General features: G+C 40.1%; 1 protein-coding gene across 1 annotated transcript; it reads left to right on the forward strand.

Annotated features, from left to right (window-relative positions):
* Window positions 1–4,576: 4,576 nt before the first annotated feature.
* Window positions 4,577–11,188, forward strand: ostm1 (osteoclastogenesis associated transmembrane protein 1). Its single transcript, XM_083898796.1, has 6 exons — window positions 4,577–4,986; window positions 6,012–6,126; window positions 6,548–6,645; window positions 6,745–6,855; window positions 8,362–8,527; window positions 10,392–11,188. The coding sequence occupies exons 1-6, from the start codon at window positions 4,621–4,623 to the stop codon at window positions 10,445–10,447; spliced, it is 912 nt and encodes a 303-aa protein (XP_083754922.1). The 5' UTR covers window positions 4,577–4,620; the 3' UTR covers window positions 10,448–11,188.
* The last annotated feature ends 4,974 nt before the right edge of the window (window positions 11,189–16,162 follow it).

Genomic DNA, 16,162 nt, shown 5'->3' on the forward strand with positions numbered 1-16,162 from the left:
TTTCTCCAGACTTTATAGAGAACGATCATGGGGGAAAAAAGCAAATATCTACACTCTTAGAAATAAGGGTTCCAAAAGGGTTCTTCTACAAGGGCTGAGGTTCAACCTGGAACCATTTGCTTCTGAAAAACCCTTTCCCGAAGAACCCTTGAAAGGGTTCAAGCATTGATGCATTGGTATACACTCTTAGAAATAAGGGTTCCAAAAGGGTCCTTCTTCAAGGGCTGAGGTTCTACCTGGAGCCAAAAAGGGTTCTCCTACACAGAAATAAAAGTGCATAGTAGAACCATATAAGGTTCTTCGGCTTGTCCTCATAGGAGAACCCTTTTTGGCTCCAGGTAGAACCTTTTTATAAAGGTTCCATCTGGAACTCTTTTGTAGGGTTCCGCCAAGAACCCTTTTAATACCCTTTATTCAGGAAAGGGGTTCTAAAGGGTTCTCTGGATCAAAATGGTTCTTACTGGAACCATTAGTGTTACCAAGAACCCTTGAAAAACCCTTTCTTTAAAAACCCTTTCCTGAATAAAGGGTATTAAAAGAGTTCCAGATAGAACCTTCATCATAAAGGGTTCTCCTATGAGGACAAGCCGAAGAACCTTCAATGGTTCTACTTTTATTTCTAATAGTGTAGTGAGTTGCAGTGCGTGAAACTGCATCATTTACGCCAGAGGTTTAAAATTATATTGAAGAACTTTTGCCACTTAAATAAAGTCTTTATCAGGTTCTCTCTGTACCTAATAAAGTGGCCGCCGAGTGCACGACCTGCACTGTATTTTCCTGAGCTTCTTATCCAACCGTCATTAGCGCCGACGCTGCCTTCGAGACGTCTCCGTCGTGGCCTCGGCTTCTCCGCTGTCATCACCGTCGCTCTGATTTTAAACCTTATAATCACTGTCATCATTTTTCTTCACCGTCCTCATCTTCACTGCCATTATCACATATGTCCTACTTACCATCATTGTCCCCTTCTTCGACCATCTTGTCTAACCTCTAACCATCGTCACCACTATCATCTTCATCATCGACGTCAGTGACATTTTCTTTAGAAAAAAAAACCCCTATGTTGATTTTATTTATTCCTTTATTTGTCAGTAGCAGTTGATTCTTCCATTTTAAAAGTGCTTGATTTAAACCCAGATCGGTCCCCATTCACAGGAGCAGAATAGCCCTGCCTTGATCTTCGTCAATTGTCATCCCGGGGGCTCAGGGGCACTTCAGTGGCCAGTATAGTGGGCGAAGTCAGGGCTAATCCCCGGAGAAGGGGAGAATCACGGGAGAGGAGAAAAGCAACAATAACCAAGTCAAGCGTATAAAATGAAAGCGAAAACTCTATTATCACTCACCTCCATTCCCAGCAAAGTTGGGAAAATCGAGGTTAGTTTGCGATTCGAGTCAGACGCACAGCGAAGAATATGGGGGTCCCAGTGGGTTGGGAGACTCACACGACGAAAAGGGCAATATTCTGGAGAAAGGGGGGAAGAAGAAAGGCGCTCTCCCATCCCGACATAACCATTAAATGCAGTCTGACTTTATGCTGTATAGAGCGGGACGAACAAGAAAGGAGGCACAGTTCTCCGATGAAAGAATGAGGTTTTTGGCGGATTAGGGACGGACCGAAGGATGGAGAATAACTTCTGCATAACTTTACAGCTATTTTCTCTCCCCACGCCAAGAGCCAAGTTTAAGGCTGAACCGGTTTGAGTTAACCTCTTTGTGATTATCCAAGTCTGTGTCTGTCCAAATGGAGGGGAGAAAAGACTCAAGGGCCTATCACACACACCATGGTCCCAGGTCCCAGGCTGGGCGAACACAAAACATGCTAATGCTGCACAAAAACTGCACTTATAGAAGATTTTAACATGCTTAAGCATTTTAATTCTCTTATATCCACCTCATTGTCTTACGGAGAGAAATACAGGATACACTAGTTTTTAGTCTAATCAGTCTACTACTTATTTTAGTTCCATAAAACAGTGATACACTAGTGCGTTTTCCTTACGACCCGCTGCATTTACTAGTATGGTATGTTCCAAAGTTCTGGAACACTCTGCTGTCACACGTTTGTTCGGCTGTCCTCCACCCTGCCTGTTTTAAAATTAAATTAAAAATAAAACACACTTTTATTCCTTGGCTTTTGGCTCGGCATGAGTATTGCCTATTTTGATCCTTTTTTTCCTTTCCTATTGTTCTTAACGCTTTTATTATTTTAATGTCCTGTTGGTTTTAAGTGTTTTCTTGTGTTGTTTTTATGTCAAAGTGTACAGCACATTTTTTTTTTTTTTTTTAATCTGCTTTATAAATACATTTGGCTTTGGATGTTCAAGCATTGATGCATCAGTATACACTCTTAGAAATAAGGGTTCCAAAAGAGTCCTACAAGGGCTGAGGTTCTACCTGGAGGGTTCTCCTACACTCTTAGAAATAAAAGTGCTTAGTAGAACCATATAAGGTTGAACCTTATTATAAAGGTTCCAAATGGAACCCTTTTGGAGGGTTCCACCAAGAACCCTTTTAAAACCCTTTATTCAGGAAAGGGGTTTTAAAGGGTTTTCTGGATCAAAATGGTTCTTACTGGAACCATTAGTGTTACCAACAACCCTTGAAAAACCCTTTATTCGGGAAAGGGTTTTTCAGAAGCAAATGGTTCCAGGTAGAACCTCAGAGTGTATGCGGACAAGCCGAAGAACCTTATATGGTTCTACTTAGCACTTTTATTTCTAAGAGTGTACAATATGTTGCAGTAGCAATTTAACACTGAAATAACACATAATTATAATTTCATGCAACTTTTGAAACTTAAAGTATACATTTTGCCCAAGAACATGTACTTTTATTGAAGTAAGCTTCCAAATACAGAACTTTCTGGTCACGTCCATCTGTTTTGTTGTAATCGCTTTGTTTGTCTTACTCAAAAAGAAAGAGATTTAGGTTATAATGAAAGGGAAGAAACGGCACAATCTGGAGTAGTGTTTTATTGACACTGTGTGAAAGTGAGCAGCCTGGTTTGTAATACACTGATATAAATCATTTACACACCCCCTGATAGGTAAAGTCCCACTTTACACAGTAGGTACATACACATCTTTTTTTGTTTTATTATTCCACTTTCTTTTTTAAAAGGCCGTACGCTGCCGCCACAGTGACATGCTCCAATTCAAGAGGAGATTCTTTTGACTGAGCCTTGTCATTGCCATCTCTCCTGAAGGGCTCTCATCACCACCACCATTTAATTTATAGGCCTAATTAGTGATTTTTTTCCATTTCAGTTAGGCCATGGTAATCTCGATGCTGCTGATTAGCCAGACAGAGGGAAGACTGAAAGATCTAAAACGCGATGCTCTGTGCACACTCTGTTTGAATCTGCACGTTATATGAATAATAACGATAATACTGAAATGTGCGCCTTCAGCAGATAAAACCAACAAGCTATAAAAGCCAGAAACCACACGGTTGCAGCCAAAATCATTCCCTCGCATAATCGCCCCATTAGAGAAATGATAAAAGAATGGGGGAACATCTGAACAATTAAGTGAACTTTGGTCAGGCCATGAAGAGTTAATGAGCTGCCGGGTGTCATGTGAAGTGAGAGGAGCATTAACGGCCAGAGTCCACATTTAGCCTCTTGTAGCTCGGGCTGTGCTGCATGCAGGCGTCAGAATAGGCCGTTAATGCCGCCACGCTCCCCCCACTCATTTTCATTAGGCTCTGATGACTGCGTAATTGATGCGGCCTGCAAGTTATCAAGAGCCACTAATTTCACATTAACGGCCATTGACTGTAGTTGCTTGATTCGAGGGTTTTTTTGACAATATTCACAATCAGGATTGGAGCCCAGATCGTTTACCTTGACTGTGTGATTATCTGGTCCGAGCTGCACTCACACACACACATGCACACACACACACACAGATAGATTATGACGTTATGATGTAAAATATTCATTCTTTTTTCCCATTCTTATCATTGAATCATTGTAATAAAAAGAAAATGAACATTGTGGTTTGATCCAGTTGCTATTATATTTAAAATGTATATATTATTAAGAATTTGCTGCATGGATGATACATGATAATTATTATATTGGCATTTGGTGGAACCTCTCTTTCATACAATACAAATCTCATTTGTAGACATTATCTCAAAGCACTTATATTAGTAAAATAGTGAGGCAGAGACCTTTTTAATATATTTATCTATATATATAATATATATATTTTTAATAGAGAGAATAGAAACCAAACAGTCTTGTCATCAGCAGAAAGAAAAAATGCCCTTAACCAGGAAATAATAAATAATAAAAAAACAAAGCTTTACAAAAGACAAAGTATTGATAAACACATGCAATAAAAAACATGCAATCAATGTTTATATTAATGCTTTTTTAAACTGTGATTTTTTATGTACGATAAAGTAAAAAACGAAACAAAACTCTTTTTTTTTTGCTGCCTGGTCTCCTTAGTTCTGGCCACTGAGCCGGGAGCTATGAGATCTCGCGAGATTCCACGCTGTCACATGATCACGTTGAGACACAACCCGGAAGTCGTCGTTGTTTGTTTGGGCTGTGAGAGTAGCAGTGGCAGAAGCAGATGCTCTCTCTCTGTCTCTTCTCTGTTTTCAACAATGTTTGTGTTCACAAACTGTGCGTTTTTCGTGTTATTAGTAACACAAGTTTACCCTCGCGTGTCCAGTGACACGGTGGTCCTCGGCGCTTCAGACTTAGCGGACAAAGCGAGACTATTCCCCGCTGTTTTCGAGCCAGCACCTGGTGGTTCTTCGTCGTCGTCGTCCCTCAACCTGCTGCTGTCTTCGTTCCCTGGAGACCTGGAGATCAGTGAGTACTGCAGCGACCTGCTCCTGATCTTCGGACGGCGGTATGAGGACTACGTGAAGTGCCTGGTTCCTGCGGCTCGACCCGTCAAAGTGTGCGAGAACTGCTACTCCAGCTATGGCAACCTCGTAGAAACCTATAACAACATCTCAAACCAGGTATGTCATAAACACAAGAGTCTTTTTTTCTCCCCCTCTGTCTCGATTATGTCCAGTATCACATGAGTCACGAGTCTGGAGATGTGACTAACTGGCAACCAAAGAGGAAACACAGCTCTGTATGTTCCTTATCTGACTTCTAGTAAGTGGCACAGTTTAGATGAACTTTTAGGTTAGTTTTAGTTATTTGTATGTATTGTGTACAATTTAAAAATACTCAAAAAATGACATAATTAAGAAATAACATACAGTGCAGGGAGAGGCAGAAAACACAGGCCCATTTGAAGCCTCCACATGAACACAATTCATTCATTCCATTAGTTTAATACCCCTTAAATCTTATAGAAAATTGGCCTCTACAAGTGAGACATGTTGAATGATGAAAATGTGAAAACTATTGAGTTGAACCTGACTTTAAAATTTAAAATATGTCCTGAACTGCTCAGGAATATTCCCTTCACTTGAATGTATCTTGTAGATAAAAACACACATGTGATCAATGTTAATATTGTAAACAGTAAGGATCTTTCAGAAATAGAGGAGCAGATGAGTTTTGACCACAGCTTTCCAACCTTTAAATATGGACAGCCTTTTTTCTAAATATAGACAGTCGTCATTAATCCAGCCTTCTGGGCAGGTTTTTCAATTTTAATGCGTTTTATTGTGTTTAAAAACCCACACTTTAGTACGTCAGTAATTGTGTTTAACAAATTCTGGGATTTTTTTTTTCAGGTCATGTGACATTATCTAAAAGCTTCCCTTGTTGGAAGTACAGTCAGTTCTGCTAAAAGCTTGCTGCCTCTTTTTCTGTTTCACTTTCATCATGACTGACTTTGTGGTGATTGTTTTAACTCAGTAAAACAGGCCAAATCGTTGTGTTATGTATTATGATTGAAGTTCATGAAATGGGAAAATGATGTCCACACCTTTAATCAACAAAATGGCTTATGTATTATACCTGGACTACCTCAAAGTTCATATGTAGAGTGTAATTCACTGCATGGTTGTATGTTCTCACTCTTCAGGTGGGTCCTGGCAATGTGAGCTGCAGAGACAGTCTTCTGCGCAGCGATCGGTTGATGGTGGTTTACGTGTTGTTCAGCAACCTTAAAGACCTGTGGGACAAATCGGGCTGTAGTAGTAAGTCAACTCTATTTTCTCCCAATTCTATTTTTTTTTGGGGTATTTTGGACTTTAGCAGTGGTGTGAAGGATTTGACCCTTTGAACCTTTGACTCGCACGTGTATTATGGGTACACGTTTGACCACAGGTGCAGGGTTAATGACGTTCTAATTGGTGGGCACTTCTGATACTGGACACACTGACCGTTACAGAGATAAAACATGAGATTTGCTTTCTATCCATAGCCACTCATGGCGTTAATATATCGTTTGTTTGTGCTGATTTTTGCTGCCCGAGGGCTGATATCACTAAACCAAGATAAAAAGTAGTACAAATGTGCTAACGTCTCAACACCTATTCATGAATCCTGTTTAAATGTGCTCATATTTATCAATTGCTACATCTAACAGAGTAATGTCTTTATTTTCCTGCTGCGCAGACTGCATCACTAAAGGGTTTCAAGGCCTGACCAATGACACGCTTGCCTTCATGGCGACTCTCAACCAGACTCAAACCTGCTTTGACACATATCGACAGGTATTTCCTACGTTAACGGTAACAATGTCGCTCCGTCTTTCATGATTTCATCTTTGTAAATTCACCACAATGGCTGCCGTCCTTCACTTGTCTTCACAGGGCAATCATACTGAGCTGTGCCAAAAGTGTAAGAGCACATATAAAGACCTGGATGAGAAGTACAGCACAATCCAGGAGAATCTACACATGTGTATTGACGTGGAAGATGCGGTATGTAGAACTTGTTTTCTTTCTTAAGACGGGAAAAGAGGAATCTGTGATTCCTCGCTTACTCGTTTATCTTCCAATGAGGGGGAGGGGAGGGGGGTGTTGGGGCCAAAGAGGCCAACATACAGAGACAAACAACCCTTCGCTCTCACACCTACGGTCCAGTTAACCTCATCTGCATGTTTTCGACTGTTGGAGGATGCCGGCGTACTCAGAGAGAACCCAGACACACGCGCAGGGAAAAGATGCATATTCCACACGGAAAGAACCATTCAAACCTGTGACCTTCTTGCTGTAAGGCAAAAATGCTAGCCAAATCAGTGATGTTTTTTAAACCATAAGAGGACATTTAGAAACAGGGAGATATTTAATGCAAAATCAACTAAAGCGGACCTAGAACGGAAGTACCAATTAAAAAACGCTGTTTTTTTGGTGTGTATCTGCGCCATTACCGCGTTTATGAAGCCCTGAAGGTTAGAAACAAACAGTTCAGTCACTGCTGAGAACGCTGTGTTGTATTGTAATCTCAGGCTCAGCAAGATTTCTGAAAAAACCTGGTCCGGTTACAGCGAATCCTCCTGCTCCGGGCGCTAGTCCGGGCACATCCGGTTGCGTACATTTTACCACAGAAGAAAAAGAAGAACGTTCGTTGTGGAGGTGTTTCGCTTGCGACAGTGTCTTCTGACTCTGGGTCAGACTCCGGGTCAAAGGCGTAAAAGGGACTGCGGCGGGGATTTGTGCCATTTTTAGACATTGTTAAAACAATGATAATGAATAGCAGTACATCCACCGTTCCATGGGGGGAGCTGCGCTTCTGAGAGCTGGTGTGCTAATTACGTCACTTCCAGGTATTGGCCAATCACAAGACAGTTGGGAAAGCTCCCCTTGGCTGGCCAATCACAACACAGTTCTGTCTTCTGGGGGTGAGATTTCAGTCTGAAACAGCGCGACTGACGAGAGCTTCAGCGAGGAGAGATTTCTATCGTTCGCTCGTTTCCAGCAATTAGGAGGTTTTTGACCATAAAAAACAAGTTAATGTATGTATGTAGACCTCCATAACTCACATATATGTGCCATATGACCACTCTGTGGGAGCTTTAATCATTTTAATACTTATATTTGGTGGATACATTTTATATATGACGGCAATGTGCCGGCTAGAGTCGACAAATGATGGTTTTTCCAAATGCTAACTGCAGTTGGCTGCCGGAGCCTCAGTGACGTTGACGTAGTTTCCTGTGTCTCATTTGCATTTAAAGAGACAGGCACTCAAAAGCGAGTGTTCTGAACAGGGCTGTTTAAGCAGGGTGATTGAACTGCTGTTTTTGATTAAAAAATGTCAGAAAGTACAAGAATCACGTAGAGGGATGTGAAGCATTAATTAGAGCTCATAATTATAAACTTCCAAGATCAAAAATGCCCTGGATACAATAAAAATGGTGTTGAAGTCACTGTCTTTAATTGCCATCATCGGACAGGGATTTAATGTTGCATTTTGCCTCGTTTCAGATGAATATTACGCGCCGAATATGGAGTAAGACTTTCAATTGTTCCTTGCCCCGTGAGGAGACGGTGCCTGTCATCGCCGTGTCCAGCTTCATGCTCTTTCTCCCCATCATCTTCTACTTGAGCAGCTTCCTTCACTCTGAACAAAAGAAACGCAAGCTCATACACCGTGAGTAACCAGCTTAATTCACCCATTGTCACACACGGGGAGATTTTTTGACAGGGATTTGAAGAGTTTGAGGTCTTTTGGGGAGGGGGGTTGACCGACTGTGACGTTGGAGTTTGGCTGAGATGGAGGCGGGGAAGAAGAAGGTGGGCTTTTTTTTATTTGTCTTCGAAAAGAAGAGCGCCGCATCATTTAACAAGGTTGCACTTTAAATTATCTGTGTCGGTCGGCTTGAACTTGAAGGTTCTTTCCTGGAACTTTATAGGTAGAGTGCGCAACAAATGGCTTGCGATGGTCAAGTAGAATTTGACCTTAATACAAGAACCACTTGTAGAAGCACGTCTTTCAAATGATTTTTGAAGTGATTTTTGAATAATCATGTTTTTTTATAATTAAAATTTCCTCTGTACAATGAACAAACGCTACAACCAGCCTGCTCTGTGCTTCAAGGACACATACAGATATACACTTAACGAACAATCCTCGCGTCTAAATGAATTTGGAGTTATTTATAAAGAATGAAGGGAATAAAACCAACCTAACTCATAATTAATATTTTGTTCACCATGGCGTGTCCTTTTTATTTAACAGTATGCAACATTTTAAATTAAAATAACTCCTTCAAACTCATCTTGACACTGACTTATCTAGTAATTTAATCAGCATGTTTAGTGCTGTTTAGTGTTTAATGATAAACTGAGCTTCCTTAAAAACACTTAGAAGTTGTTAAAAATCTAGTTTCTTGTGTAGACGTTAAGCACCGGTTAACTTAACACAGTTATATATTCATTTTCGATGCAAATGTTTAATTCCTCTGCTGCGCATTTCTTTTCTTGTACCAATCTGTGGTTGCTCATGCTTACTCGTCTCGAATTTAATGTTTAATGTTTTAGTTTAAATTCGTGTCAAGTGTTCACACATGAAGCGACAAAAACTCAGAACTACATTACAGTTAATTTATAATACACAGAAAAATACAGTCCACTGGAAATTGTGGATTATTCTCAAGTAAATGTCACAGGTTACAAGTAAGAAATGTATGTGATTTTGCAAACTAACCTGATCTTGACTACTTGCTCCAATTCTTTGCTGGATTAAAGTATAAAATAAACATGCCCACATAAACTAACCGTTTATGGAGTTAACTAACTATGTCTGGCTGTGTAGTAGAGCTGGAAATTAATAATTGAATATTAGTGTATGGTTACTGTGTTATAAGTTAACTCTAATGTATGTTACTGCTACTGGATACTTGAATTTCCTTCGGGATCAATAACGTATCTATCTATCTATCTATCTATCTATCTATCTATCTATCTATCTATCTATCTATCTATCTATCTATCTATCTATCTATCTATCTATCTATCTATCTATCTATCTATCTATCTATCTATCTATCTATCTATCTATCTATCTATCTATCACTAGCTAGTGATCTATCCATCTATCTAGCTATCACTTGCTAGCAACCTATCTATCTATCTATCTATCTATCTATCTATCTATCTATCTATCTATCTATCTATCTATCTATCTATCTATCTATCTATCTATCTATCTATCTATCTATCTATCTATCTATCTATCTATCTATCTATCTATCTATCTATCTATCTATCTATCTATCTATCTATCTATCTATATGTTAGCAAGGACTGAATGTAAACATGCCTTATTATATTTACGGGCAGGAAACAATACAAGTTCAGGAAGAGGCTTATATTTTCTCATCTTTCCAGTTTAAAAAGTTATTTCAGTTCTCGTTTGCCATCAAATGTCGACAGTGCTTTAAACACTACATACATATAAATCTCTATAAAATCATTTTGGTCACGTTTACTAGTGTCATTTCTCTTATTTGCAGCAAAGCGAGCAAAGTCGTACAACAGCTTGATGAACATTCAGGACAAACAGAACTGAGCAGAAGAGCGATCGCCGATACGGAGGACCGAAACTACGACCCGGAAGTGAATTTGACTTCTCGTTTAAGGTTTGACACACCTCCACTGAATGTATACGACTCCTCTGCAGCAGCTTCACCGGCTGTTTCCTGGGTGAGGGGCAGCTGTGGGACCACTTTTAGTATTGAAAGGTCTGGTATGGAGGAGCACGGTGAATGAAACCAAATGAAGTGAAATGCACTGGACTTTTTTTTTTTTATTGCACAAAGACAGACTTGGCGCACACTGAAGAATTAATTTCATATTATGTCGAGCTGCTTCTTCTTCAAATGCAGTAAGTGGTGTTAGAGAAATTAATACATCCGTAAATGTAGACATTGGCTATAGCAGGAGTATTGCAATTTAACATTTCCTCTATTTCTTACATATAATCACCTTTACTGGCAGAATTAGTAAAAAAAAGAAGATTGCACTTTTATTTTGAATTTCTATTCAACTCGACCTGTCAGACTTCCCTTCAGTCTGTCACAAGAATGAGCAGCAAGTGAGTAATGGTGTGTGTGTGTGTGTGTGTCTGTTTATGGGTTTTCTGTCTCTAATATATATCCAGAAGAGAGCAGCAAAAAAGGAAGCACTTGATGTCCATTAGTGGTGACATGTATCTGCTGTAAGAAGAGGGGTGCACATCAACAGGGCAGGGGTGATAAATAAAGACCCAGATAATGTAAGAGCACTCTAAAGTGCCACTCTGTGATGCTTCCTGTATCCCCCCCCCCCCCACCACCCCCCACCTGTGGTTTCATAAAGCACTGAATGTGTTATGTTGTTGTTCTTCTCCAATGATGTTTAACTTAATTTGTTAAGTATTTTTTGACTGCTTTCTGTGAGTAATGTTGAGATGCGCGTGTACCTATTAAAAATGCATTAGCAGCAAAGCAATGCAAGACTAATTTTGAACCCAAATAAATAAATTTGTTTCATGAAAACAACACACATGCACATTTTAACATCCATTTATTTAACTTTGAAATAGTAGTCTAGTGTTGTTATTTAGTCTCTCAGAGGTTATTCCATGCTTGAATTACTGTTGTTCCCCCGTCTAATGTGTGTCAGGAAACCACAGTGGCCTTCACATACTAGAAAGTATTCATTTTTTTGTCTTTGTTTGCATGTAAAAAGCACACTCTGAAGCGCAATATGGCATCCTCGGGGAAAGCAAGGCTCAGCCAATTTCTTCCATCAAACCCCCCAATGAATGTTACACACAGGACCTTTTTAAAAGCCTATGCCCGTCACTGTTTCATCCACTGTCATGAGCAGCAGTTGCACTTGCACTATAATGAGCCCGTGTTGCACAGTGGGTTAAAGCCGTATTGCTCACACAGGCGCGGACCTTGTTCTCAGGTTATGTGGCCTTGTGCTTCTCGCAGTGAGGCTTTTTTCTCCATCATTAGCAGCTAATCTAAATATGGGATGAAGATACTTGGCGGAATAATCGCAGCAACACATCCGTTAAACTCCTTTGGCTTTTTGGTCTTATGGAGCGCAGCCACCTCTGGCCATCAGCAGGTCTAAGAGCATTACAGATATGCCCAGTCATATGATCCGGTTGCAGCCAGTGGAGAGGCTAAAACCGCAGCAGGCTCCCTCCCTCCTCATTGTTAAGCCTTGTTGCTTTTTCTGAGGCCCCACCGCGTCCTAAAGTGGGGCTGAAAGTCAAGAAAAAACGGCACGGCAAAGTGGACCGGAGGCTGCCACGTGATGCAGAGGGGCCGAAAGGAAAATCTGCAGGCTGCTTAAGCTGGATTCAGATGTGTTTAAATCTTTCTCTGAGCCTGTAGCTCAAGCAATAATAACACAACAATTTAAACTCAAAACATAGGCGATGGTTATCAAATTGTAAAAAAGCTACTTTTCGATTGCAAAATGATGGAGATGGAGACATGCTTATGACTATGTGAAGGGTTTGTATTTAAATTTCTTGACACCAGGACGAAGTGACGATAAGGGCTTTTAAGGGAGCGACTGAAAATCAATTGATTTAACCACAAAATAGCTTTGAAAAGTTTAAAGTGTTATTATAGATTGAGCTTAAACAGAAGAAAATTGTATTTGATCGGTGATTTGATCTATAACATTGTATCTCATTGTAAAAAGCTGTTGATTAAATATGAATATACAAGCTTTCAAAGACCTTTCAAAGAGAAGCTGTGCTCCATAAACTGCCACCTCTTAAGGAGGTTCGTATCCATGATGTATTGAAATATTGCAGATATGCGTTCATTCACGTCCACACACAAAATAACCCGTGATTATTAACTGAATGCATCTCCCCGCTCACTCATTCATACGTCTTGGATTAACAAAGGCTTTATGAAGTCTTTGAGTTGTGGAAGAGAGCACACACAAAGACTTTAGTCTCTAACCTGGAGTTGTTGACCCTGCAAGAGGCGAAAAGAACCGCACTATTGTGATATTTGAGCGTTGAACAGGTTGAATGTACCAATCTGTGGTTGCTCATGCTTACTCGTCTCGAATTTAATGTTTAATGTTTTAGTTTAAATTCGTGTCAAGTGTTCACACATGAAGCGACAAAAACTCAGAACTACGTTACAGTTAATTTATAATACACAGAAAAATGCAGTCCACTGGAAATTGTGGATTATTCTCAAGTAAATGTCACAGGTTACAAGTAAGAAATGTATGTGATTTTGCAAACTAACCTGATCTTGACTACTTGCTCCAATTCTTTGCTGGATTAAAGTATAAAATAAACATGCCCACATAAACTAACCGTTTATGGAGTTAACTAACTATGTCTGGCTGTGTAGTAGAGCTGGAAATTAATAATTGAATATTAGTGTATGGTTACTGTGTTATAAGTTAACTCTAATGTATGTTACTGCTACTGGATACGTATCTATCAATAACGTATCTATCTATCTATCTATCTATCTATCTATCTATCTATCTATCTATCTATCTATCTATCTATCTATCTATCTATCTATCTATCTATCTATCTATCTATCTATCTATCTATCTATCTATCTATCTATCTATCTATCTATCTCTAGCAAGATAGCAATCTAGCTAGTGATCTATCTAGCTATCACTAGCTAGCAAGCTATCTATCAATCTATCTATCTAGCTAGCTAGCAATCTCTTGCTAGCTGTAGCGGTTTTCATCATAAAAACCCTTTGAGATTGAAGAGCGGTTAAATTAAATAGTGCTTAAACTGAATATTTGACATGCCACATTTCCTGAGTTCATTGACGGCGAATAGATTTTTTTTTGTGTGTGTGTGTGCGCTCATTAATTCCTTTCTCTTGAGCTCCGAGTCTTAATAATGTGTGAACATGTTAGTTGACTTCTTTAAAGCTTAGGAGGCGAATGAGGCAGGAATGCGGGGAGCGTGACGCCTGAAGCCCAACTGAGGATCGTTGATGTTTGAGAGGCTAAAGCATGACGGGAACCTTTCCTCTCTGAGAGACAGGCAAGTGGCCTCCACTACACAGACCTTGAGACCATTTTATTTACTGCTATTCAGGCTACATACGAATAGGGGTTCGCCATAATAACCATTGTCTCCGTCGCTTAAAAAATTGTGCAGCAGTGGACCAAGAGGTAAGAGGAGTTATGATGAAAAGAAAGCAAATAAAAGGATAAACTACCTGTTTGCAAAAGACGCTCTGGAAGACGGTCGAAAACACACTCATCTTTGCACCTTTGTTACCATTCAATGTAGTACATTTTCATGATTAATGGGAGACGGATCCGGATTTGCTCTTCATGTTGTTTCTCAAAATCTGGCCTTCCGTTTTCATTCACTCAAACTAATTCCTGTTAAATGACTGCTTCGCTGTCGACAAGGTCATGGATGTCTCCAGCCTGAATGCCTTTGGGTTTTCTGCCGTCCTCAACCCCTCGCTGACCCCCGCGCTCTTCCGTAAGGGTGAGTGAGTGCATCCCATGTTGCAAAGCAGCTAATATCTCTTTCTTATTGCAATATTAAGGAACTGTTAGTTAGGTTGTTACGCAACCCCCACCACCACCACCACCACCGCTCCAACACTCTAAGCTGTCACTTAGTTAACTGGCTGAAGGTCAGGCTTAGATTATGCACCTCTCAACCCCTGAGTAATGAATGTGATGCTTTGTTAAACAAGGAGTAAACATATGCCCCTGGGGTTTGGAATTAGCACACACACACACACACACACACACACACACACACACACACACATGGCGCACCCTCCTGCACAGAACATATGCAGAGTGAATGGGGCTTATTATACACCTGTGAGTGGGGTCAAAGTCCGTCAATCCCGAGCTTATGGTATTATGATAGATTATAGAATCACTCTCTAATGGCAGTCATTCAGTTTCTAATCTCAGTAGCTTGATGCGAAAGCACTCGGCGTTCCAGTCGAGGGGTCTGCCTGCTGGACAAAAAAACGAGGCCTTCTCGTTCGTCATTCATGCCGCTCTTACCCTCCTTCTCAACAAAGGTCTTATGACAAGTCAGCTGTTGGTGACATCACAGATGCTCGGATCATATGTCAGGAACCTTTGCAAGTCTGACTTAGCATCCCCTCGCAGGCAGCTCAACAGCAACTGAGGCCACTTGAGGCCAAGGGGGGGTGGGGGGGTGAGCGAGCGCCAGTGTTTGAGCTGCCAACCAGGCCAGAATAGTAGGGGGTACACTCTTTAGGGCAGGAACATCTGACCCTTGTGTATGGGTTTGTTTATGTGGGCAGACAGAGAGCGCCCATCTTGCCATCAGCTTGAGACGACATTTATCATTTGTGCAGAGAGTGCGTGTGAATGCTGAATCTGTGCATGTGAGATTTTCATATGTTTCATACGTTTCTGCAATGTTAGAGGAGCCAGAGTAGGATTTTCATAACAAGGCAGTAGTGCCACCTAAAGTCAGCATCTGAAAGTGATATTGAAGACACACCGTTATGGCTCGATCAGGAAGAGTGATTGTGATTATTAAAAGTTAGAATAAATAAAAAATAGACTAGATTGAAATATTGCATGCAGTTTTTCATAAATGCTTTTAAAAAACATTCTAACCACCTACATAAACGCCACAACAATGATGTGCTACAGCTAATGTGCTAAGTACATTTCTCAGAAAATGGGCCAAAACATCACATCTTAATCAGGAAAACCTGCCATTTGTTCAACCATCCTTTGTTCTATTATACAAAAATGACCAATTTAAGAGATTAAGAGACGTATTGTTTAAAAAAAAAAAAGTAACTTGAATTTGCCACAGACTGTTACTTGTGTCTTCAAACTGTCCTTTTTTTCAAAATAAAAGGCTCTGAATTCTGCATGGGCCACCATTTGCTGACCACTGTGCTTCAATATAAGTGTATGCAGTCCCCTTTTCTCCTCTTTGTTTACACTTTGACTGATGTTTGTATTCATGTTTATCAATTTAACTTGAATTGTTGGTGTGATTAAAATGAAGGCCTTTTATCACACTTTTATAGTATTTTTTTTTTTAGTAATCTATACAGGAGTTGACCTAATATAAATGACAGTATATGCAATGAAACTACAAAGTGCAAGCTGTGGATGCAAAGCTTTACAGACAAAAAGCAGAAGTGAAGTTGAACCACCATCCAGTGGTCTGGAATTTTTTTTTTTAAATGTGCCACTAGATGGCAGCACTGAACTGTATATAATATAGTGTGTCAATGATCCCAGACTCTGTCC

Source organism: Microchirus variegatus (genome assembly GCF_963457635.1).
Source record: "Microchirus variegatus genome assembly, chromosome: 12".
NCBI lineage: Eukaryota > Metazoa > Chordata > Actinopteri > Pleuronectiformes > Soleidae > Microchirus > Microchirus variegatus.